The sequence below is a fragment of the Mus pahari genome, chromosome 19 (assembly GCF_900095145.1).
Source record: "Mus pahari chromosome 19, PAHARI_EIJ_v1.1, whole genome shotgun sequence".
In the NCBI taxonomy this organism is placed as follows: domain Eukaryota; kingdom Metazoa; phylum Chordata; class Mammalia; order Rodentia; family Muridae; genus Mus; species Mus pahari.
In genome coordinates, this window is record NC_034608.1 from 12512995 (window position 1) to 12538932 (window position 25938).

The 25938-nt window shown below is 46.0% G+C and overlaps 1 protein-coding gene across 1 annotated transcript in view; it reads left to right on the top strand.

The window, feature by feature from the left end:
* LOC110336891 overlaps positions 1-22783 on the top strand; it is a 36195-nt gene extending 13412 nt beyond the window's left edge. Inside the window, exons 6-10 of the mRNA XM_021219630.1 lie at positions 9772-9862; positions 11436-11795; positions 16168-16527; positions 17630-17989; positions 22500-22783. Of these exons, the coding sequence (XP_021075289.1) occupies positions 9772-9862; positions 11436-11795; positions 16168-16527; positions 17630-17989; positions 22500-22783 (1455 nt within the window). The remainder of the gene's footprint in view (positions 1-9771; positions 9863-11435; positions 11796-16167; positions 16528-17629; positions 17990-22499) is intronic.
* Positions 22784-25938: the final 3155 nt, after the last annotated feature.

Genomic DNA, 25938 nt, shown 5'->3' on the forward strand with positions numbered 1-25938 from the left:
CTGGCCCTTTAAGTTGAAAATCTTCATTCTCATCTACTCCTATTATCCATAGGTTTGGTCTTCTCATTGTGTCCTGGATTTCCTGGATGTTTTGAGTTAGGATCTTTTTGCATTTTGCATTTTCTTCGATTGTTGTGTCTATGTTCTCTATGGAATGTTCTGTACCTGAGATTCTCTCTTCCATCTCTTGTATTCTGTTGCTGATGCTGGCATCTATGGTTCCTGATTTCTTTCCTAGTTCTCAATTTGGGGAAGTCATTGGTTGGCCATTCCCTCTGTCTCTGCTCTATCTTTGTCCCCCTACTTCCTGTAGGTAGGACAAATTTTAAGTCAAAGTTTGTTGGTGTGTTGGTGTTTTTATTCCTATGCTGGGTGTCCTGCCTGGCTACAGAAAGTGGAAAATTCTGGATCCATATCCCCTACTTTCAGAATTTCAGTTAGAGTTACTTAAATAGTCACCCTGTGGCTGAAACACCATAGAGGTGTCCTGTGTATGGTGTTTCTCCCTCAGAGATTTCTGTTCTCTCTCCCCTGCTCTCCCTATAGCTGATTCCCTCTGTTCTGCTCCCCTCCCCATCCTCTCTCCCACCCAATTCTCTCCATTCTAATCAAAGCATGCTTGTCTACACACAGTGTCAGAGACACAATGCACACCAGTGGATTGCTGCTCTTTCAGAACACCATCCAGATGGGCACAGGATATTTTGACCCTAAAAATCTCAAATGCTGACGTAGAATGTGCTCACATGTGCATCACCATGTAAATAGTCAATGGTTTATGCTATCTCTGCATGTAGTTGTGTGACCCCTGGGTTCTAGGTTGGGTGTTTTCACTTTGCACACACTAGTCTGGCCTGTCCTGCTTCTTGTCAGTATGTTATGTCCATACTGGGATTTTAGAATTTAGTGCAGGAAACACCCAAAGTAGACAAACTGAATTATTTGTTTTATTTGAATTCATGCTGTTAAGAGCAGGATGTGTGTTTTTTTTTTTTGGGGGGGGGGAGGGAAGTAACTAAGCCAAAGAATCAGGATAAGCCCAGGTTGTGTGGGCCTTATCATAAATGTAGTCCAAGAGAGATCCTTGGACTGAGAATGTGGATGAGGGAATTGTGCACTCTTACTAGAAGAGACTACCAGGAAGTCCTGGCTCTAGATAATTGTCCTAGTCTCTTGACTCCAGATGATCTGGGGGAGGGTTAGCAGAGTTGGAACATGATCCATTAGAACTAATAGAATGATTTATTAGCTGTCTGAATCTCCCACCTCACAGAAACATCCAGTGCACTGCCATGAGACCCACAGTTAGGTTATGTCACTAGGGCATCTCATTTTGAGTCTTAGCGTGGAGAGCACAGATGTACAGATGCTCAGGCCATCAGCCAAATGTTGTGATGGACTTAAGAGACTTCACAGGAATGTCAGTGTCCCCAAGGGAAGGATATTAGGTTCTCCTGATGACTTCATGTCTTCAGGGATTAAGTGTAGCCAATTCTCTCCTGTAGACAGACAGCAACAGACAGTGGTGATCTGGACAGCCTTCCCGCCCCAGTTTCAGGTCCTTGTTCATATTTAAGGCTATGCTGTAGACACTGACACATTCATTCATGGAATTTGCTATCATCAGGAAACTGAGACACAGGGAACATAGTGTCCACATGAGCCCCACACAGTCCACAGGTGAAGATGTGAAGCACAAGTTCTCTATCTCCAGTCACATATCCAGTGTCCTTACCTTGGAGGCCTTCTCAAGTGTCTGTAGAGTGGGAGGATATGGAGTTGGTCTTCATCTTTAGCAGTTGAGGGGACATCTTGTCCAGGAAGTGAAAACAAATCGACAGTTAGATTTGACCCTAGGACTTAGCCTCCTGACTCTGGAGAATTTCGACAGAATATCAAGACTCCTCAGCCCACATACTAGACAGGAAATCATGTGTTTTCTGGGTGCTATTGTAATGCCTCCTAGAAGATGAAGGACAGAACAATAGACTCATATGTCAAAAGTTAGCATCTCAAGTCCCTGACCCAGGTCTGCCAAGCTCACCTCTTTCTTAAAGCACAGTTCCACATATTCTGGCTCTCTACCTCCTTCTAGTCAGAGCTACTTCTGAAAACATCCACTGGGAGGGCTGGAGAGATGGCTCAGTGGAGGGCTGGAGAGATGATTCTCTCAGTGGAGGGTTGGAGAGATGGCTCAGTGGAGGGCTGGAGAGATGGCTCCATGGAGGGCTGGAGAGATGATTTGCTCAGTGGAGGTCTGGAGATATGGCTCCGTGGAGGTCTGGAGAGATGGCTCAGTGGAGGGCTGGAGAGATGACTCGCTCAGTGGAGGGCTGGAGAGATGGCTCAGTGGAGGGCTGGAGAGATGGCTCAGTGGAGGGCTGGAGAGATGGCTCCATGGAGGGCTGGAGAGATGGCTCAGTGGAGGGTTGGAGAGATGGCTCGCTCATTGGAGGGCTGGAGAGATGGCTCCATGGAGGGCTGGAGAGATGGCTCAGTGGGGGGCTGGAGANGAGATGGCTCGCTCATTGGAGGGCTGGAGAGATGGCTCCATGGAGGGCTGGAGAGATGGCTCAGTGGGGGGCTGGAGAGATGGCTCAGTGGAGGGCTGGAGAGATGGCTCAGTGGAGGGCTGGAGAGATGGCTCCATGGAGGGCTGGAGAGATGGCTCAGTGGGGGGCTGGAGAGATGGCTCAGTGGAGGGCTGGAGAGATGACTCAGTGGAGGGTTGGAGAGATGACTCAGTGGAGGGCTGGAGAGATGGCTCCGTGGAGGGCTGGAGAGATGGCTCAGTGGAGGGCTGGAGAGATGGCTCTGTGGAGGGCTGGAGAGATGACTCAGTGGTTGTGAGCACTGGATTTTCTTGTAGAGGAGTCAAATTCAATTCCTACCATACACATGGCAACTCATAATTATCTGTAACACCATATTCAAAAGATCCAATGTCCCATTCTGACCTGTGTTGGCACCAAGCATGCTTGTACACAGCTATGCAGGGAACCAAAATTATCTTGCACAGAAAATATTGTAGTCAAGCAAACAGCCAGTTCTATATCAGGAAATATTCCTGCGTGGTCCTCACCTGTGTGAGAGTGAGAATTACAGGTCAAGGAAAATATTATGATTCTGTTTTAACCTTGTTTGCCTGTCCTTCATACCATTTCTTCTTCTGAGGCTCATCCTTTGCATTCTGGGCTCATGTGCCTCATGTCAGTCACCATAGAACCCTTGGGAAGACTGGCCCACCTTATTGTCCAGCCTGGATAGTGAGCTGAATTCCAGGCTTGCTCATCATCTTATGTAAGATTTTTGAACACACATCACATTTTGAGGCCAGGTGGTGGATGCTTCTAAGGAATGCTTCAATGTGTCAAGGACCATCTTTGGCTTGGAGAGGGGTTCTGAGGAAGGAGTGTCTGGGAGCAGCAAAAACAAAACAAAACAAAAACAAAAGAAAACAAAAAAAACCAAAAAACAAACCAAAAAACCAAAACAAAAAACCCAAACAAACAAAGAAAAAAAAACCCAACTGGAAGTAAAATCATTGGTTACAAGAATACAGTCTATGTTCTGCTTGAGATAGTTTTCCACACAGCTTTCTGCTCTTGACAGCTTTATCTTGCAATTCTAAAAATTCGCTGGACAGCTCATCTTTTATTGACCAAAAGCCCAGTTTTCTTACAAATTTTTGTTAGATATTTTCTTCATTTACATTTCAAATGCTATCCTGAAAGTCCCCAATACCCTCCCCCCCCTGCTCCCCTACCCACCCACTCTCACTTCTCGGCTCTGGTGTTCCCCTGTAATGGGGCATATAAAGTTTGCAAGACCAAGGGGCCTCTCTTCCCAATGACGGCTGACTAGGCCATCTTCTGCTACATATGCAGCTAGAGACACAAGCTCTGGGGGGTACTGGTTAGTTCATATTGTTCTACCTATAGGGTTGCAGACCTCTTTAGCTCCTTGGGTACTTTCTCTAGCTCCTTCATTGGGGGCCCTGTGTTCCATACAATAGATGACTGTGAGCATCCACTTCTATATTTGCCAGGCACTGGCATAGTCTCACATGAGAAAGCTATATCAGGGTCCTTTCAGCAAAATCTTGCTGGCATGTGCAATAGTGTCTGCGTTTGGTGGCTGATTATGAGATGGATCCCTGGGTGGGATGGTCTCTGGATGGTCCATCCTTTCATCTTAGTGTCAAAATTTGTCTCTGTAATTCCTTCCATGGGTATTTTTTCCCTATTCTAAGGAGGAATGAAGTATCCACATGTTGGTCTTCCTTCTTAATTTTCTTGTGTTTTGCAAATTGTATCTTGGGTATTCTAAGTTTCAGGACTAATATCCACTTATCAGTGAGCGCATATCAAGTGAGTTCTTTTGTGATTGGGTTACCTCACTAAGGATGATATCCTCCAGATACATCCATTTGCCCAAGAATTTCATAAATTCATTGTTTTTAATAGCTGAGTAGTACTCCATTGTGTAAATGTACCACGTTTTCTGTATCCATTCCACTGTTGAGGGACATCTGGGTTCTTTCCAGCTTCTGGTTACGATAAATAATACCAGAAGATCCAGCAATACCTCCCCCAGTTTTTATTTACATATTAATTCAATCATTTACTCCAGGTTCCCTTTTGATCACCTCAAGAATTAGCCTCCCATGACCCCAGTCCCTTTATTCTTAAAAAGAGACAGCAAACACATTCTTTTTTCATCATTGCAAATGATTTCAGAGATCTGCCTGCCTTTGTAAGCAAAGACAATAAACTTAGCTGGGTGGGATCTTAGCCAGCTAGGTGGGATCCCCCCTAAAATTACCATTTCTACCATGCTTGGGCCTTGACCTAAACTCTTTTCTTCTAGTCTGACTTTGAACTCAGAAATCTCCCTGCCTTTGTATGTTTCTGACAAGCTGGCTTATAGTGCAGTTGCTTCTGTTCTTTTAGGTCAATGAAGTCCCTCTTATAATTCATATTTCATGCTTAAATTTTACATAGCTGAGAAAGTTTTAAATTTTGAACTCATGTTTTCAGAGTTTTTTCCCACAGCCTGAAGGTCTGTCCTGAAGGTTTCAATATTTACCATATTGCTTAGATATAACACGTTCTTGCCTCCTAAACTCATGCTGCTTCTAATTATCATGGTGTCACTAAACTTGGCAGGGAGAATATTTTCTGAAGGAAGAACATGGAGAAAAAAACTATTTGTATAAACAAGCCTCACACTCAGAAACTGTCAACACTCATAGAGGCCTACACCCTGATGGCACTGTTCCATAGGCAGGAACCTTGTCATTCAGTTCCTTGTATGGCAATACCAATGAAGCATCAATGGAAAGTTTTCTTATGTGTGATCTGTAGGATAGCATTAAACAGCAAAGCCATGGAAGGTGCTGGCCACAGCACAGCAGTGGGAGTCAGTGCAGCTGGAGGGACACAGCTTCATGGCATAAGGCAGGCAGTGGGTCACTGATGACAAGGAGAGACCCTGGGGCTATGACTCCAGGTGCTAGGTCTGTACCATCAAGCTCTGCAGCTCAGTTCCCATATGACAAAGACTGTTTCTCCTACACAGCACAAGAGACCCACCATGTATGAGCACTCAGCTCCTCCTGCATCTGCCTGAGCCACCTTCTGCCTGATTCTCCTAGGACATGGACAAGAGACCCACCATGTATGAGCACTCAGCTCCTCCTGCATCTGCCTGAGCCACCTTCTGCCTGATTCTCCTAGGACATGGATTGGGGGTGGAGGTTACAGAGACCAACAATGGTTGAAAAATGACTTTGCAAGTATCAGAGGTCCCACAAGGGGCCATGTTCTCTCTGATGCCTGCACAGCACTGCTACCCAAGGCCACCATCACAAGGGACAATTCTAAGCCATGGAGGGTGAGGATGGTAGCCTTAAAGCTTGAACCTCAGACTCAGAGCAAACCTACTTGTGGAGGATAAGTGGTCACAGCCTCAGTGACTTCACTACAGGCTGAAGTTGTCTGAGGACAGCTGGACTCTCACTCATGTCACAAGTGACACAGGGCCCTAAGAGTGTGAAACCTGGAACTCAGTAACATGACCCATATAACCATGTAACCATGTAACATGACTCATTGACCTGGACATGACTTGTGATAACTTCTTTCCCATCGTTGCTACAGCTGTCCAAATATAGAGGGCTAGAGCAAAGACATGGTCACTTCTGGGTTCATGACAGAACCACCACATGGACACCTTGACTGGCCAAGCCATCCTTACCTAGTCCAAGTACATGCATCTAGGCTCATCCTTGAGGTGGAATGGGTGGAGGGACTTTTTCTGCCTTGAGAGGCTTAGGGTGATGTAGAAGCAGGGGACATATCAGACTCAGGCTCAGTGAATACATGAGTGTCCAGTGGGGCTGTTCTCTGTGTGTTGGTGATGGATAAAGGCTTGTGCATGCTACTCAATTACTTTTCTACTAACTTGCATGTTAACTCTGTCTGGGACCTGCTTAACTGTGGTTATAGCACAGATACTGTAGCCTTCTATAGACCAGGATTTTTCCTTCTCTCTGCTAACATCATATGTAGCTTTATTCTGTTTGGTCCAGATAGTCTAGATATCCTGCTGATATACCTCTCAGATACTCATTTGCATCCAAGGTCAAACCCCAACCTCACCTTCCATATAGCCTCTCACCCATCTGCACAGTACTCTTGGATTTTTTTTTGAGACAGGGTCTCTCTGTGTAGCCCTGACTATCCTGGAACTCACTTTGTAGACCAGGCTGGCCTCGAACTCAGAAATCTGCCTGCCTCTGCCTCCCTGAGTGCTGGGATTAAAGGTGTGCGCCGCCACACCCGGCACTCTTGGATTTTCAATTGAAAGGCCCAGGCAACCTCCCAAGAACTCTTAGTCCCCAACCTCACTACTAATAATAGCAGATCCTATATATTTTGTTTAGAATTCTGACATTGGCCTCCATAGAAAAACAGTGAAAAAATTTACAGGTTTTGGTAATTGGAGCACTGAAATTTGGGGTGAAGTCTTGGTTTTATGGATAGATGTAGAAGTTATTTCCCATCCTGTGCCCATGGGAACAAGCATATACCAATCCTTTCATGAGATTCCTGCTGTGCCTCTTACTCATCTCCTTCCATTTCTGATCTTTGGGTGAACCTGTATTGGCCCTGGAATGTGGTTGGGGCTATTTTGCTATATAGCAAGACCTCACCAAGGGGAAGGTTTTTCTTTCATTCATGAATTCATGCTATCTTGTTCGCTCCATTTTGCTTTCATGGTCTCCATTCTTCATGACCAAGGAGAATCTTTTTGAGCTTTGAACCATGCTCATGTTCCTTTCCCCCATATGTCCCCAGCTCCTGTCTAGTCTTATCTGGTGATTGTCTTCTGCTCCGATTCCTATAGAGCCAGATGAGGCAGGTGACACACATGCCCTAGAGGCCTGTCCTGAGTCAGGATGATATAAGTGCTTTGAAGACACTGTTTTACTTACTGTTGAGAATGTCAGTGGTGCATACAAGAGTGTCCCTGAGCTCAGGATACAGGGAATTTGGAAAAGTGAAACTCAACGTAAAGGCCCCTGAGTTGCGTACTGGCTCTCAGGGTCCAGCTGTTTTAGGGTGAGGACTCCAGCACATGTGATGCCTGCAGGGACAGAGAGGGACACTCACTTGGAGAATGGGGAGCTTCCTGTGGATTCTCTCTGTGGATGAGAAAAATTTAACTGTCTAAAACAGTGTCCTGGTTAGCATTCACTGCCACATTGACACAGCCCAAATTCACCCGGGGAGAGGAGTCTCAACTGAATAACCATCCTTATCAGGTTTGGCTATGGATGTGCCTGTGAGGGATTGTCTTAACTGATGCCGGTGTCCCAGGCTACTGTGGGCAGCACCATTCCTAGGCAGACGGTCCTTGGTCCTATAAGAAAGCAAGCTAAGTATGAGACAGAGAACCAGTCATTGAATAAGCCAGCCAGTGAACCAGCCAGCCAGAATCATGGTTTTTGCCTTTATATCCTTTCCTGCTACAAAATGACCAAGACCCACCAAGGAAGTGAAGCTTTTACTCTCACCTAAAGTGCTGTTGTTCAGCATCTTTTTTTGTCACACCAAGAAAAAGAGACCTGGAGCAGTGTCTTGGGAAGAGCAGATGGTACATCCATTTGAATCAGTGTTCTATGTACTCAAGAGCAGATGCCCTCAGCACCTGTGGGCAAAGAAAAGGAGGTATTGAGACCCACGATATGGGCCAACTGGAAGAGGTGCAGTCCTTTCATTACTGTATTCTCTTTTAAGTCTGAAGAGAAAATTTCCAGGAATTTCCTCTGAAATTTTCTGAGCTCAAGGCTCTTCATGAGGGTGCCCATCCTTTTCTAACTTTAGTTTAGTTCTTTCAGGACTTCCTAGGAAGAGTCTGGAACCCTGTCTAGACCCACCCTACACTAGACAGAAAGAGGAGTTCTGCAGAGCCCAGTGAGCAGGATGACAGGTCCCACATCCCACCTGTACTGTAGCAATCAGGGAAGTTCACATTTGACTTGTTGACCACCCCTGCTGTAGCCTAGACATGAGATTGCAGTTCTCCCAGAGAGCACCAGGAAGCGATATCAGGATGGACACACACACACACACACACACACACACACACAGACACACACACAGACACACACACACAGACATATACACACACAGACACACACATACACACACACAGACACATACAAATAGACACACAGAGACAGGCACATAGACACCCAGACACACACAGACACACACAGACACACAAGACACACACAGACACACAGACACAGGCACACACACACACACACCCCACACACCCCAGTCAGAAATTGTTTCCCTGATCCATGACCTTGCCTTGCACACAGGTTTCCATCCCTGTCCCTACTAACCTGGAGTACCCTCCCAAGATCCTTGTGTCTGAGAACACTCCTATGTCTGGAGAATCAAAATTCTTTTCCCTCATGGCAGCTTTCAGAAGGGAAGATGGGATTTCTCCAGGGCAATCATCCAGAAAAAGGACAAAGGTTACCCAGGAAGACCAGAGAGAGCACGGGCTCATCCAACACAGAGCTCAGCTAACACATAATGCTGGAGTGTTGCCTTGAAACCCTCTATGGGAAGAGGAACCCATAGTCCTTTCCAGGACACACAGATCACCTCTTGCCAAAACCCAGGATATGAAATTCCTCACACAACTGCTCCTGGGCCTCTCTCCTGGGCAAGTAACTTGACTGTTGACATTAGTGCTAAAGGATTGATTTTCATCCATACTCATCACTAGGTCCATTTCCAGCCCTTAAAGACATTTCTGTCACCTTCCTGCTGGGGCATCCCACCTTTCCAGAATACTGAGGATACATGGCAGACTAGGTGCTCAGCCAGGGTTCTGTGTCACAGGGTCACATAGACAGGATGGAGGCTCCTTCTTTGATGCTGACAAACTCAAGGCCAGAAGTCAGCAGATGTCGGCCCTGGGATGAGCCATTTTTCTCTGAGGGCATGGGGATGCTTATCAGTCTTGTTGCTCAATGTGTTGGTTGAGGAGAAACATAAAGAGAGAAAAATTGGAGGGATGCAGGGCAGCACTGAGAGTGGAAGGAATCAAGCAGTGCCTTGGAGACAGACCCCACCACTCATAGCCCATTAGATTCTGGGAAGTGCTCCTGCCTGAGAAGAAGCTCAGCTCAGAACGAGGAAGGACAGCAGAGCCTGAGAGCTGCACTGGAGCTGAAGGTCTCCTCAGAGCAAGGACATGACAGTGAGAAGACAGATGGAGGTGTCCTCTGAGCTTCCCCGCAAGGGGTGTACCTCCTGGCAGGGCCTCCTGTTCGCAGGTAAGGGTGCCTACTCCATGACTGTGTGTGGGGAACAGAACTCAGAGAATGGCTGGAGTTTCCTGAAAAGACAGGAGCCCAAAAGGAGACTTGGGGGGGGTTGTTTGTAATCATAGGGCAGAAGGTACAGTGAGGGCTTAGGTTTAGCAGGCTGAAGCTCTCGTTGGAAAGGAACTGATGAGGGGAGAGAAAATCCCCAATGTTCCCTACTGAAAGTCAGTCACATTGGTTGCTCTGTGAATCCTGATGTATCCAACCGTCACAGGGTGACTCTCCAAATAGAAGTCAAACAGATAACAAGATGGCTCAGTGTGCAGAGACATGACAATCTCAATTCAGTCCTCAGTTCCAGTATGGTAGATAGGAAGAAGTGGGTTCTGCAGGGTCTTCTCTGCTCCCCGCGCCCATGTTCTGGTTGCATCAGGACATGAAAACACTGAGACATTTGCCTTCACACGTGTACTATGGCACATACCCACACAAGCTCATGCTGAGACACATGGCTTTCAGAAACACACACATACAATACAGAAGTAAAGGTAAAAAAGTGATATCACCCTTGAATATAATTATTTTTGTTAGCTACAAACCTGGGAACTACGTAGATTAACCCATGGACACATCCATCCATCCATCCATCCATCCATCCATCCATCCATCCATCCATCCATTTTCAATCCATCCACCCATCCATCCACCAATTGATTTAACCATCCACCCATGCATCCATGTGTCCATCCATTTATCCATCCATCCATTTATCCACTCATCCATTTTCTATCTATCCATCCACCTACCCACTCATCCACCTCTCTATCCATTCATCCATCCATCAATTGTTTCAATCATCTATCCTTCCTTCCTTCCTTCCTTCCTTCCTTCCTTCCTTCCTTCCTTCCTTCCTTCCTTCCTTCCTTCCTCCCTTCTTTCCCTTTCTTCCTTCTCTCCCTTCCTTCCATCCATCCTCCATTCTTCCATTTTTTCCTTTTTTCTTTCTTCATTCCCTCCTTCCTTCCTTTTTCTTCTTCCTTGTTTCCTTCCTTCCTTCCTTCCTTCCTTCCTTCCTTCCTTCCTTCCTTCCTTCCTTCCTCCCTCCCTCCCTCCCTCCNTCCCTCCCTCCCTCCCTCCCTTCTTCCTTCCTTCCTTCCTTCCTTCCTTCCTTCCTTCCTTCCTTCCTTCCTTCCATTGATGTCTGAGACTTTTCCAGGAATTGAGTCTTCCCAATTACTCTCTGTCCTCCCAAAGCCCTGACTATAGTGGGCCAGAAGTCAGAGTATCTGGAAAATGATATCATGGGTTGACTGGTACCACAAAGGGAACAAAGAAGAAAAATTAAAAAGAAATGAGGGTTCTTCAGAGAAGGAGGTCAGCCAGGCATCCTCACACCAAATATGGGACACTGAAGGGTGATCCAAGCAGACAATTGAGCAGAGAACTGCATATAGAGTTGACAACACAGTGAGAGTCTTTGTCACCTCCATCAAGGAAGGTGAGCACACCTCTACCCACACCCCTAAGCTGAGTGCTGATCTCACCTTCTCAATATTAATGGTTGCTCTCTCTTCCCTTTTAGCCTCCTTTTTAACCTGCTTGCTCCTGCCCATCACTGCCCAGGTCACCATTGAATCAGTGCCACCCCAGGTGGTTGAAGGAGAAAACGTCCTTTTTATTGTCCGCAATTTGCCAGAGAATCTTGTAGCCTTAGCCTGGTTCAGAAGGCTGAAAAAAATGAACCATGCAATTGGCCTATATGCATTGAACACTAAAATAAGTGTGATGGGGCCCATGCACAGCGGTAGAGAGATAGTGTCCAGCAATGGGTCCCTGTGGATCCAAAATGTTACCCAGAAGGACACAGGACTCTACACTCTACAAACCTTAAATAGACGTGGAGAAATTGTGTCAAGAACACCCATGTATCTCTATGTGTACAGTAAGTGATACTTTGTGAACTCTGGGTACTGGGTTGGGTTCATTCCAGTACACACACACACACACACACACACACACACACACACACACACACACATACAGAGAGAGAAGCGTCAGGCCTACCCACCTTTTGCCTTGTGTCCTCATGTTGGGGTGTGACGATTTAGTGCAGGACACACATGGGGAATAATGACAATTGAACAGAATCCTTCATTTGATTTTACCTTGCAGTCAGCTGTATGTATGGCTGATACATCTGTGAAGGACATCAACCATTGTCTAGACTTCTGGGGTTCTTAGCAGTAATGTGTCCTTGCAAAAGNCCTTGAGGGAGGAAGATTGGGTTTGAATGTGGAAGCCATAGGATCCTCATGGAAGTGAGCACCAGGAAGCCCTGTCTGCAGACCTCTGTCCTGACTCATCTCCTGATAGCCCTGAGAAGCAATTTTAAAAGGCTAGAATGGCCAGGGAGCACATGGGCAGACACAGTTCAGCAAACAGAAGAAGTAGGGTCATTGTCTCGAAACCCTGCATGGGATGATGGAGACCAGAGCAGTCCTTCTAGGACCCAGGTCACCTTCTTGCACACACTCAGGCTGTGAGCTCCTGACACAGCTGCTCCTGGGCCTTTCTTCTCCCTCAGAATCCTGACTGGTGCCTCCAATGAGAATGGATCTGTCCCCTTCCCCACTCATCATGCAGCGGGTCCCTTTGGACCCCTCACACACATCTGTCACCTTCCTCCTGAGAGTGAATCCCATCTTTACAGAGCACTGAGAACACAGGGCAGACTGGGTGCCCAGCTGGGTTTCTGTGTCACACAGGGAGTGCAGAGGCTCCGTCTTTGGTACTGACTGTCCCAGGGTCAGGACACAGCAGATGGTAGCCCCTGGTCAAGCAGCTGTTCTCTGAGGGCACACAGATTCTCATAAGCCTTGTCATTCATAGTGTGTTCAGGTGGACTGAAACATAAAGAGGAGAGAAGAGGGCCATTGGACAGCAGTGAGAATAGAACAGTGTTTTCAATAGAGACTCACCTCTCTGACAGCCTATGGAACTCTGGGAGATGCTCTTGCCTGGGAGCAGGGCAAGAGAACTGGGGAGCTGTGCTGGAGCAGATGTGCCACAGGGGAAGGACAGATCGGGCCACAGAGACCAGGGAGTTGCTGTCAGTATCATCTGTAAAACCTGTCCAGGCTACTCCTTACATGGAGGAGACCACACTTTAGGGTGTAAGAGGAGAGGACTCACTGTCTGAAATCTCCTAAGAGGCACAAGGACCTTAGATGTGTCTCAGTGTTTGGGTAGGAAAGACTTTATGCTAGAAGCTCAGCAGCAGCAGCAGCAGCAGCAGCAGCAGCAGCAGCAGCAGCAGCAGCAGCAGCAGCAGCAGCAGCAGCAGCAGTGGAGGGTCATAGATGAAATAAAGGGAGAGCAGATTGTTGTTACCCAAAGTAAATCAGCATGAGCATAGTATTCTGAAGCCTGCTGCTGTCAGCTGTGACATCCCAAATAAAAACACAAGTTGGTGTTGAGCAGTGACATCGGTCAGTGATATAGGCATTCACTTCATTTTCTGATGACCTGAGAACTAATAGTCACAAGTTATCACCTGACCTCCACCTAGGGACTGTGTCTTGTGTCCACGCCTACATGCTGAGACATGTCTTTGACAGAAACACACACACACACACACACACAGACACACACACAGACACACACTGAGACACACCCTTAACAGAAACACGAGTGCGCACGTGTGTGTGCAAGCGCGTGCGCGCACACACACACACACACACACATACACACACAAAACCTTCACAGAAATACACACAGACACACATACTGGCACAGACACACACACTGAAATACACTCTTGCACAGAAACTCATACACCAATATAATAAGTAAAGGTGAAAAAACCAAAGCCAATGGAAGTTATCAATACTATGTATACCCTAACGTACGAATTTTTCTTTTTAGAATACAAATGTATTTATTAATGCATATATATTTACATTTATACATGTATCAAATATCATTTTATGTCTAAGTAATTTTTCCTGACATTCTAGTAGACAAGGAAATACTAAAATATTGTTTTTTTTGGGGGGAGGGCACCATGGAACAGCAATGAATCTGTCTTTTTTGTTATTGTTTTTGTTAAATTTATTTATGTATTCACGTCATAACCCCACATCAGCCCTTTCTCTCCTCTGAGTACCCCTTCATGGTAGTCCTACCCCCATTCTATCTTCCTGTTCCTGAGGAGAAGCCTGCCTCTCCGTGTCACCTCCTCTTTACCCTTTCCCCCCTCACACATCAAGTCACTGTGGGACTTGGCCCTTCTGCTCTCACTGAGGCTAGACTAGGTGGTCCATTTATGGCTGGGGGATCTATAGGCATGCAGGCAAAAGGCTCAGGGACAGCCCCTGCTACAGTGTGCATGAAGAGCAGGATGTTCATCTGCTATATGTGTGTTTGAGGTCTAGGACCAGCCAGTGTTCACTCTTTGGTTGGTGATTCAGTCTCTGGGAACTCCAAGGGTCCAGGTTAGTTGACCTTAGAGCCTGAGCTACTGGTGTTCTGTTCAGGAAGTTGTCTCCTGTCCTGATGAGTTTCAAGCTATTTCACACTTTCTATTTTATTAGATTTAGTGTATCTGGTTTCATTTTGAGGTCTTTGATCCATTTGGACTTGAGTTTTGTGCAGGGAGATAAATATGGATCTATTTTCATTCTTCTATATGCAGAGTGCCAGTTAGACCAGCACCATTTGTTGAAGATGCTTTCTTTTTCCACTGTATGGTTTTGGCTTCTTTGTCAAAAATCAAATGTCTGAAGGTTTGTGGGTTTATTTCTAGGTATTTGATTTGATTCCATTGATCCACCTGTCTGTTTCTATACCAATAGCATTCAGCTCTTATCACTATTGTTCTGTAGTGCAGTCTGAGGTCAGGGATGATGATACTTACAGATGTTCTTTTATTGTTCTGGATAGTTTCAGCTATCCTGTCTTTTTTAAAATGAATTTGAGAATTGTTCTTTCAGGGTCTGTAAAGAATTGTGTTGGAATTTTGATGGGAATTTCACTGAGTCTGTGAATTGCTTTTGGTTAGATGGTCATTTTCACTATGTTAAGCCTACAGATTCATCAACATGGGAGAGCTTTCTACCTTCTGATATCTTCCTCAACTTCTTTCTTCAGAGACTTGAAATTCTTGTCATACAGATCTTTCACTTGTTTGGTTAGAGTTACACAAAGGCATTTTATGTTATTTGTGGCTATTGTGAAGGGTACCGTCTTCCTATGTATTTCTCAGCCTGTGTATTGATTGTGGGAAGGAGGGCTACTGATTTCTTAGAGTTAATCTTGTATCTATCCACTTGCTGAAGATGTTTATCACCTGTAGGAATTCCAGCAGAATTTTTGGGGGTGCTCATGTATACTGTCATATCATTCACAATTAGGGATACTTTGATTTCTTCCTTTCCGTTTGGTATCTCCTTGGTCTCCATTATTTGTCTTATTGCTCTGGCTAGAACTTCAAGTACTATCTTGATTAGATAGGGAGAGGGTTGGCAGCCTGTCTTGTCTGTGATATTAGTGAAATTGCTTTAAGTTTCTTTCCATTTAGTTTGGTGTTGGCTATTGGGTTGCCGTATAATACTTTTATTATGCTTAGGTATGTGCCTTGTATCCCTGATTTCTCCAGACTTTAAACATGTACAGGTGTTGGATTTTGTCATAGGCTTTTTCAGCATGAGATGATGTAATTTTTTCTTTCAGTTTGTTTATATAGTAGATTTTGTTGATGAATTTTTGTACATTGAACCATTCCTGCATCCCTGGGATGAAGTTTACTTGATCACAGGCATGCATGGTATTGAGACATCATTAATTTATTCAGTCAATCTCTACAAATATTTGAGTTTTTTTTAAATGAAGCCTTTTTTTTTTCAAAAATATAAGTTCTCACAATTCCCTAGTCTCCCTAATGGACTGGAAGCTTGACCAGCAAAGGAATATAGAAGGTAAAATCTGGTGTAGGGTGTAATCACTAAAGGACAAAAAAAAGTCAGAGTGTGAAGGTTGGGAGCTTTTCCCCAACACCCGTCTACACTAATGTGAGCAGGGATCTGAAGACAGTGAGATGGGGCCATCTCGACACCCAAGGAGAGAGCACCATAGAGAGGAAATGACAAGTGAGGGACATGGAGTGCATGGAGATAATGTGGTGACTTCCACCAAATAGGGCAGGGAAACCTTTACCCACACACCCCAGCTGAGCAATAGACACAGGAGTTCAGGACCCAGGGCACCATCTTAGTGGAATAAAAAAGTACTAATATTAATGAATCTCTCTTCCCCAGGCTCACTTTTGACTTGCAGACACCCTCCTACCTCTTCCCAGCTCAATATTGAATCAGTGCCATCCAGTGTTGCTGAAGGGGCAAGCGTTATTCTACTGGTTCACAACCTCCCAGAGAATCTTCGAAGGCTTTTCTGGTACAAAGGGGTGCTTGTGTCCAACAACCTTGAGGTAGCCCGACACATAATAGCCAAGAATTCAAGTGTGCCAGGCCCTGCCCACAGCGGTAGAGAGACAGTGTACAGCAATGGATCCCTCCTGCTCCAGAATGTCACCCGGAATGACACCGGATTCTACACCCTACGAACACTGAGTAGACATCGGAAAATGGAATTAGCACACGTGCAACTTCAGGTGGATAGTAAGTGATTCTCTGTAATCATTCAGTGCTGGGTAGGACTTTGAAACACAGGACTGTCACCCCCGGCATGTGGCTACCAACCCTTTGCACTGTGTCTTTATTTTGGGGGTTGACTGCTTGTGCTGTACACACATGATGGAGAGAAATACCTATAGATCAGACTCCATCGTTTGACTTGTCCCTGTATCAAGGAGGACCTTGTCAGAAAATAACTCAACCCTAGCTGCCAGAGTCTTCCCAGTCTTCTGGGGGCTCTTGCCATGCATGTGATGACATCATAGCATCCTCACAGAGTGGTGGGTACCAGGAAGCTCTGGCCTCAGTCGTCTGTTCCAGGCTTGACTGCAGTGACTTTGGGGAGCACTTTGTCAGGAGTGCTGCCTCCTGCCTGTCTCCTCACAGCTTGTCTACCCTGATCTTCTAGCACCGAGGACACTGAGCCCAGGGGTGGAAAAGCGTGCAGTGGACTGGGCCCTCCGACATCAATCACCAATTAAAAAATGCACCACAGGCTTGCCCACAGGCCATCTTCTGGTGGTGTCATTTTAAATTGAGGCTCCCTCTTTCAAAAGATTCTAGCTTGTTTTAAGTTGACATAAAGCTAGCCAGCATAATTCCTGAGCCCTTTCCAATACCCGGGTCTGCCAAGAAGAGCAGACTGCTCCTGGCCATCACCCAGCCCTAGTCCTGGGGGCAGCAGGCTGAGCAGGAGGACATCAAGAAGGTGATGTCAGAGGCTGAGTGCAGGTACAAAGGAAATGAGAGAAGTCAGAAAGTGAATATGCAGGGTGTGCAGAGACCAAGGTCAGAAGGAGGCATCATCTCAAAGCACAGCGTGCATGAATGTGTGCAGTGTCTGACCGAGGGCAGTGAGGGGGCAGCCATGGAGACACCGAGGAGAGAGCTCCATGCAGAGGAAATGACAGATTCTGTGGCACGGAGGGAATGGAGGCCATGTTGTTGATTTTCACCAGGTTCTATAGACACACCCCCACATGCCTCTCTAGGATAAGTGAAGAATCCATCTGCTCAGGATGCAGGCTGCCATCTTTCCACCAAGCACAATGATCCCATGTGATGACTTTTCTCCTTTCCCTTCCAGCCTCCCTTTCCTCTTGCTGTGACCCTCTCACCTCTGCTCAACTCACGATCCATCCAGTGCCACCGCATGCTGCTGAAGGGGGAAGAGTTCTTCTCCAAGTTTACAATTTGCCAGAATATCTGAAAATTTTTTCCTGGTACAAAAGAGTGTCTAGCATCCAGGTCTTAAAAATTGCAGACTACATCAGAGCCACAAATTCCATCATCAGGGGTTCTGCAGAAAGCAGAAGAGAGACAGTGTACACCAATGGATCCCTGTTGCTCCAGCATGTCACTGAGAAAGACACGGGCTTGTACACACTACAAACGATAGACAAAAATTTCAAAATTGAAACAGCACCTGTGCAAGTCCATGTGAGCAGTACGTGACTCTCTATGGCTTCCTGCTGCTGGGTGTGACTTACCCTATTTTATAACTGTTTTGTGTGGACTAGGCTGTGCCTGCTCTCTCCCCCACTGCATGGTGTCCTCACATTGGGGTTTGGGTGCTTACTGCATGGCATACATACAGTGGACCAACAGCATTAGATTAGAAACAGTTACCTGAATTTACCTGAAGATAGGAAGGCCTGTGTTGGGTAAAGTCAGGCCAAGCATGTCAGACACAGGCCTGAGCCTTGGGTCTCTCACCATGCACATTGCCCTGAGGAAGACTCTGTGGGGGTCATTCAGGCCCTCCCTGAAGAAATGATTCCAGATCCTCACAGAGAGCACCAGGAAGTCCTGGCTGCTAATCTTCATCCCTGTTTAGACTCCAGGGGACAGTGGGGAGTGTTTTGTCACTGCTTGTTTTTGGATTCCTGTTGGTGCTGACATGGGACAAAGCTCTAGTGGCATGTAGAAGCAGCCTGTGTACTGCCATGAGAGCCATGGTTAGGCTAGGTCATCTGGACATCTACCTCAGAGACTCAGCAGGGAGAGCATAGCTGGACAGGTGTTCAGGCCATTAACTAATTGTCCTATTGGGCTCATGAGATTTCACAGGATTTCACAGGAGGGGCAGGGTCCCCAAAGCAAGGGGCAGAGGACACAGGCCCCCCTCTGCAGTTGGTTTTCCTCTGAGGGCCAGCTCCTGGAATTGTCTCCTGCAGGCGAATGATGGCAGAGTTGCTGAACTGGATGGTATCAAGGCAAGAAGTGTAATGGTAACTAGATGAGGAGATAAGATTGAAAATAACTCAGCCTGAGACTTCACACTCTGCCCAGTCTACTGGGGCTCTTGCCATGTATGCTCAGAATGCCCAGAAAAGTCATTCCAGGTGCCACAAGTTTAACTTGTAGCCTGGCTCCATTCCTGTCTCTACAGACCTGGAGGTCTCTTGCCCAGTCTCTCAGATTACATTACTCTTTCAGAGGATCCTGTATTACCATCTTCCCAATGCCTCTGACCCAGGCATATCCCATGGTGAATCACCTAGACCGAGGACAGCTGCCTCCCAGGAAGGACATGGGCAGACCCTAGGCGAGACTCAGCCAGCACAGGATGCTGAGTGTCCCTCTGAAGCTCTCCCTAGGCTTCTGGGACCACTGTCCTCTCTCTAGAGTCCAGGTGACCTCCTGCTTCACAGTCACAGGAAACTCCCCACACAACTGCTCATGGGTCTCATGACAATGCACCCTGACTGGTCACTCCAGTGGGCATGGGTCTGTCCCTTTCCTAGTCAACAGGTCCCTTCCGAGTCTTTACAGGCATCTCTGCCACCTTCCTGCAGGGAGTCAACCCCTCCGCATCAGTGTACTAAAAACACAGGACAGCCTAGGTGCTCAGGAGGGATGGCGTGCCACAAAGGATGCCACAAAGGACAGTTTGGGAGAACACAGCAGAGGGCAGCCCGGGGGTGAGCTGCTGCTGTCCCAGAGCACAGGGATGATCATCAGTCTTGTTGCTCACTGTGTGGTCTTGAAGACTGAAAAATAGATACAGTGAAGTCACCTGGGTCACCAGGCAGGGCTCAGTGGAAGGGACAGAGGTGGACCCTGGGCACCATCCCTGACAGCAGTCGCCATTATCCTGGGATGGGCTGCACCCAGAGGAAAGAAGACTGCAGAGTTTGGGGCCAGTGCTGTAGCAGATGCTGTCCTCCAGAGGGAGGACAGAGTAGGCAACAGTGACCATGACGGCCCAGTGTGGACTTTTATTCAACGGGTGCAGCCCCTGGTGTAGTGTTTCCTGACACAGGTGAGGAGAACAGTGCCTGACTGTGTGGGAGAAGAGAAGCTAAGTTGGAAGGAGAGGAAAGGCTCCCTCAAGTTGACCTCTGACTTCTATCTAGGTGCTGTGTCCTGTACTCAGCCATACACAAAGGATGATATACACCTACTCTTACATCTACCCACCCACCTACCCACCCACCCACCCACACACCCACACTCCCACCCACCCACCCGCCCACCCGCCCACCCGCCCACCCTCCCACGCATGCACAAAGTAATGAGAGCTGGAGGTTTAACTGCTGCCAGTAGCTTTGAATATGAGAATTTGACTAACATCTGGCCTTGTCAGGCCCCAAGACACTTATTCTTTCATCCACCCAAATGTTTATGTCTGTGGGGAATCTGTGGGACTTTGGCCAGCCCTGAGCAGTCAAAGAGCTGCAGCTTTCCTCGGGGGAGCCAGAGCAAGGCAGCCTACTGGGCCTCTTCCTAGGCCTAGGTGACACTGGGGTTGGTAGCAGGCAGCGTGACACAGTGAGTGGCTAGGAGCCAAGGTTGGGGACACTGAGCAGGAAGTGGCTTTGGTAGGCTGGGGCAGTTTCCATCAAGGAAAGCTTCAGGAGAGAATACGCTTCCTGATAAAACAGGCACTCTCAGTCGATCTTCGGTAAAATACCTCGTGCACTTTATTCATTGTGGATAGGATCTTTAAAAAACATTAGATTCTTTCTATTGGTTTGGTCTGAGATGCCAGGGATGCCTCATCTGCGTGTGGAAGGGATTTGGGTATTGCCCCTATGTGACTGATTGTCACTGTCCTCTCCATGTGGTGACACGGTCAGATGTTCCAGTTCAGGAACCTGGTCAGAGTTAGATTTAAATGCCAACCTTTCTCAATTATGAGATTTGCTGGGCTTCCTGAATCCACTTGATCTTACCCTGTTTTCTGTCTGGTGGCATAGTACATTGCCCCACATTGCTGAGCCTGTCTACTTACTGAAATTTCCAGAAAGATTAAATGAGTTTCTATTTCTTTTTTCTAATAGGCTTTAGTGAACTAGAAGTCAGACCAGGCAGCCCATCTCAAAGTGGAGTCAGGGTTGAGTGCATCCAGAGAGGGAAGAGACCAAAGAGGTCAGAAGATGAACACTGGAGATTGTAGAGGAAGAGCTGAGGAAGGAATCCTCATCCCCCACATCTTCTGAGGGAGACCAGGCATGTGAGGACAGTGAGGGTGGAGACAGGAGGCCAGAATTCACCACAGAGGAAGCGACACACATTCAGGTGCACCAAGGGCATGGAGGTCATTTGCTCACTCCCTCTGACTTGTGCAGACACGCCCACCCGCCTCCACTGAGTGATGGATAGATGTAAGTTTCTCTGGTCACAGGACCCCATCTTTTCACCAAAGACAAAGGGGTCAATATTGATGGATTTGTCCCTTTCCCTTCTATCTTCCCTGTCAGTCTTTGTTCCCCCTCCCTCCATGGTCCAGCTCACTACTGAATCAGTAAGAGGAGCATCAGAAAGCCAAGAATCCAGACTCAACTCTAGTTGTCCCCAGAGAGCTTCTCCCCAGGGCTAGCATTGGACTTCCTGTCAGAGCTAACAGGAAACAAGGCTTTGCTGAGAGTCCATGTCCAATAGGGTGTGGGATCAGCTGTGCACCACCATCACAGCTGCACTCATATAGGCCACCTGTACATCTCCTTCTCCTGATCTTCAATGGACAGGTGGCAGGACAGAAGCCAGCTTTTTGATGGGTTAGGAGACTCACAGGAAAGCCAGGTTCCCAAGAGGAGGGACAGAGGTGAGACTTCTCTAGGCAGCTTCTTATCCTCAGAGGCCTAGTCTAGAGAATTCGCTTCTGTAGGTAAGTGGAACAGATGCTGCTGACGTGAGCAACTCCCCCATCCCCAGGTCAGAACATTGCTCAGACCTAATTTTAACTCATAGGCACCGCAATGATCATGCACAGTGTGTCCTAGTACAGGGAAACTGAGGCACATCAACCTCAGTGGTTGAATCAGGATCATACAGCACATGGGTCGAAGATGCAAGGCACAAGGTATGACTGTAGTCACAGGTCCAATTTCTCTTCTTGAAAGACCCACAATGTGAGGACTCCCCCACGTTCTGACTCAGGAGAGGCGTCACCCCAAATCACTCATGAGAAATGGTCTTGATGCAAACTGCAAGAGGACCTTTTATTTTAAGAGTGCTCTGGGACCCACAGTCATACACCACGCAGGGGTAGAGGACCGTGGGCCCTGAGTAGTCAGTGTATTTAAAGGAAGAAACCAAAACTCAAGGGGGTGGGGAGGGCATTGTTGGAAAATACCAAAAATATCAGTTAAGAGTCACTGAGGAAGTGGGAGTCAAGACAGTTTTTATGAGCCTCTAACAATAGTACATTTGCATAGTGGGTTCCAGGAGCAGTCAGGGTGGGTCAGGGTGACTTTCTTTGAGGGAACACTCCCCGACCCCAGGAAGCAGGTGGGTGGAGGAATGTAGCTGTCTGTTTTATGATTAGCATGCCTTGAGCATTGTGTCACAAAGGTCACATTCTCAAGCCTGGGCCTAAAGGCCTAGAATTTATGTTTTTATGTTTCACTTTTTCACTCTCTGGAAGCTTTATTGGGTGTGAGCTGTAGAGGGACTGGTTGGGCCACCTGAAGGATGACTGTCATTTGGTCCCCTCTTCTGTTTCTTTGCAGAGCCTGTGACACAGCCCTTCATGAGAGTTACAGACACCATAGTTAGAGTACAGAGCTCAGTGGTCTTCACTTGCTTCTCAGACAACACTGGGATCTCCATGCGTTGGCTCTTCAACAATCAGAGTCTGCAGCTCACAGAGAGGATGACCCTGTCNCCGTCAAAGTGCCAACTCACCATACATACTGTGAGGAAGGAGGATGCTGGAGAGTATCAATGTGAGGTCTCCAACCCAGTCAGTTCAAAGTCCAGTCTCCCAGTCAGCCTGGCTGTGATGAATGAGTGACCCCTCCTCTCATGCTATAGCAGAGTGGTGGCATTCCTCTGTCAAATGGAGAACAGTTACATGGTAAAAACTGTCAGTAACCACTCATATACTTCCAGCACAGTGACTTTTGCCTATAGTCTTGTCAGAATCATGTGTAGATAGACAGGACAACATTTAAAGTGAGACTTGTTGAAAGGAAAAATAAAGACATCAATATGGTAAACAATATTGCAAAGGTGTTAAGAGTTTAGATTGTGGATCAAGTATACAGCTACTGGTTTCAGGAGTCCCCAAATTCCGGGATGCACTGAGTGCCCTGTTAACATGGTACAATGTTTGCACAGAGACAAACATGCTCTCATATGCTCCAATAGCTTCACCTAACTCCAAGACTATCTGGACACCAGTCACCATGGGAAGTGAGGAAGTGACAGAAGGGACTGCCCATGTTTCTCATTGCACATTACTGGTTACATCATAGTTTTGATCCATAGTTTCTTTGATGCACAGAATTGAAATAATTTTATGTAAAGGACAACTGGAGTGTTTTTAGCTCATGAGTGACAGTCACAGCGTGACCTTGCACTCAAGTCTTTGTCATATAAGTATATATAATATAGAAGATATATAAAAATGTAAATATATATGCAGTTTCAATCTGTGACCTGGAGCTGACCCTATGCCACAGCTCTCCACACTGAAATCCTGCCCTTAGCTTGTCCCCAAGGAGTCCTGACACACCTAAGCTCACATGTGAGACCACCACTATAGCCCCAATACCTGGTACAAGTGGGACCTGCTCAGAGCCCACAGAACCCAAGAACTGCGGAGCATCTTTGGACATGATCCTTCTAGTTTACATCTTTCCCCATAGCTGACCCCGTGTCATTGCTCTCTGCATCCCAATCCTGACAGGAGAGAACTTGTCTCCCAGGAGTGCTGATACACCTAAGATCACAGGCTTACAGGCTCATAGGAGGGAAAAGCTCTAGAGACAGCAAGCCCAACTAACATCAGATGGTGAAAAGCAATTGTAAGAACATAAGCAACAGAAACCAAGGCTACTTGGCATCATCAGAACCCAGTTCTTCCACCACAGCAAATCCAGAATACTTGAACACACTTGAAAAGCAAGAGTCTGATTTAAAATCATGTCTCACAATGATGATAACAGACTTTAAGAAGGACATAAATAACTTCTTTAAAGAAATACAAGAGAACACAGGTAAACAGGTAGAAGCCCTTAAAGAGGAAACATCAAAATCCCTTAAAGAATTACGGGAAAACACAACCAAACAGGTGAAGGAATTGAACAAAATCATCTGGGATCTAGAAATGGAAATAAAACAATAATGAAGTCACAAAGGGAGACAACCCTGGAGATAGAAAACCTAGGAAAGAGATCAGCAGTCACAGATGCAAGCATTACTAACAGAATACAAGAGATAGAAGAGAGAATCTCAGGTGTAGAAGATACCATAGAAAACATTGACACAACAGTCAAAGAAAATGCAAAAAGCAAAAAGATCCTAACCCAAAAGATCTAGGAGATCCAGGACACAACGAAAAGATCAAACAAACCTAGGAATAATAGGTATAGAAAAGAGAAGATTCCCAAATCAAAGGGCTAGTAAATATCTTTAACAAAATTATAGAAGAAAACTTCCATAACCTAAAGAAAGAGATGCCCACATACATACAAGAAGCCTACAGAACCCTAAATAAATTGGACCAGAAAAGATATTCCTCCCGTCACACAATAATCAAAACATCAAAAGCACAGAGCAAAGGAAGAATATTAAAAGTGGTAAGGGAAAAAGGTCAAGTGACATATAAAGGCAGACCTTTCTGTAAATCCAGTCCTACAAAGGATAATAGATGGGAAACTCTGACACAAGAAGGGAAACTACATTCAAGAAAAAGCAAGAAATTATATGTTCTTACAACAGACCCAAAAGAAGATAGCCACACAAACATTATTACAATTCTAAGAACAAAAATAACAGGAAGTAACAATCACTGGTCCTTAATATCTCTTAACATCAATGGACTCAATCCCTCCCCCAAAAGACATAGACTAACAGATTGGATATGTAAACAGGAACCAGAATTTTGCTGAATACAGGAAATGCACCTCAGTATTAAAGACAGACACTACCTCAGAGTAAAATTCTTGAAAAAAATCCAAGCAAATGGTCCTAAGAAACAAGCTGGATTAGTCATTCTAATATTGAATAAAATCAACTTTCAACCAAAAGTTATAAAAAAGATAAGGAAGGACACTTCATACTCATCAAAGGAAAAAAATCTATCAAGATGAACTCTCAATTCTGAACATCTATGCCCCAAATGGAAGGGCACCAACATTCATAAAGAAATGTTACTGAAGCTCAATGCACACATTGAACCTCCCACAATAATGGTGGGTGACTTCAACACCCCACTCTCACCAATGGACAGATAACGGAAACAGAAATTAAACAGAGACATAGTGAAACTCACAGAAGTTATGAATCAAATGGATTTAACAGATATCTATAGAACATTTCAACCTAAAACAAAAGAATATACCTTCTTCTCAGCACCTCATGGTACCTTCTCCAAAACTGACCATATAAGCAGTCACAAAGCAAGCCTCAATAGATACAAGAAGATTGACATAATTCCGTGCATCCTATCAGATCATGATGGACTAAGGCTGGTCTTCAATAACAACAAAAACAACAGAAAGCCCACATTTACATGGAATGTGAACAACTCTCTGCTCAATGATATCTTGGCCAGGGAAGAAATAAAGAAAGAAATTAAAGACATTTTAGAATTTAATGAAAATGAAGCCACAACATACCCAAACTTATGGGACACAATGAAAGCAGTGCTAAGAGGAAAACTCATAGCTCTGAGTGCCTCCAAAAAGAAACTGGAGAGAGCATACACTAGCAGTTTAACAGCACACCTGAAAGCTCTAGGAAAAAAGCAAATACACCCAAGAGGAGTAGACAGTAGATAGCAGGAAATAATCAAACTAAGGGCTGAAATTAACCAAGTAGATACACACACACACACACACACACACACACACACACACACACACACACACACACACACAAAGCAAAAAACTATACAAAGAATCAACAAAACCAGGAGCTGGTTCTTTGAGAAAAATCAACAAG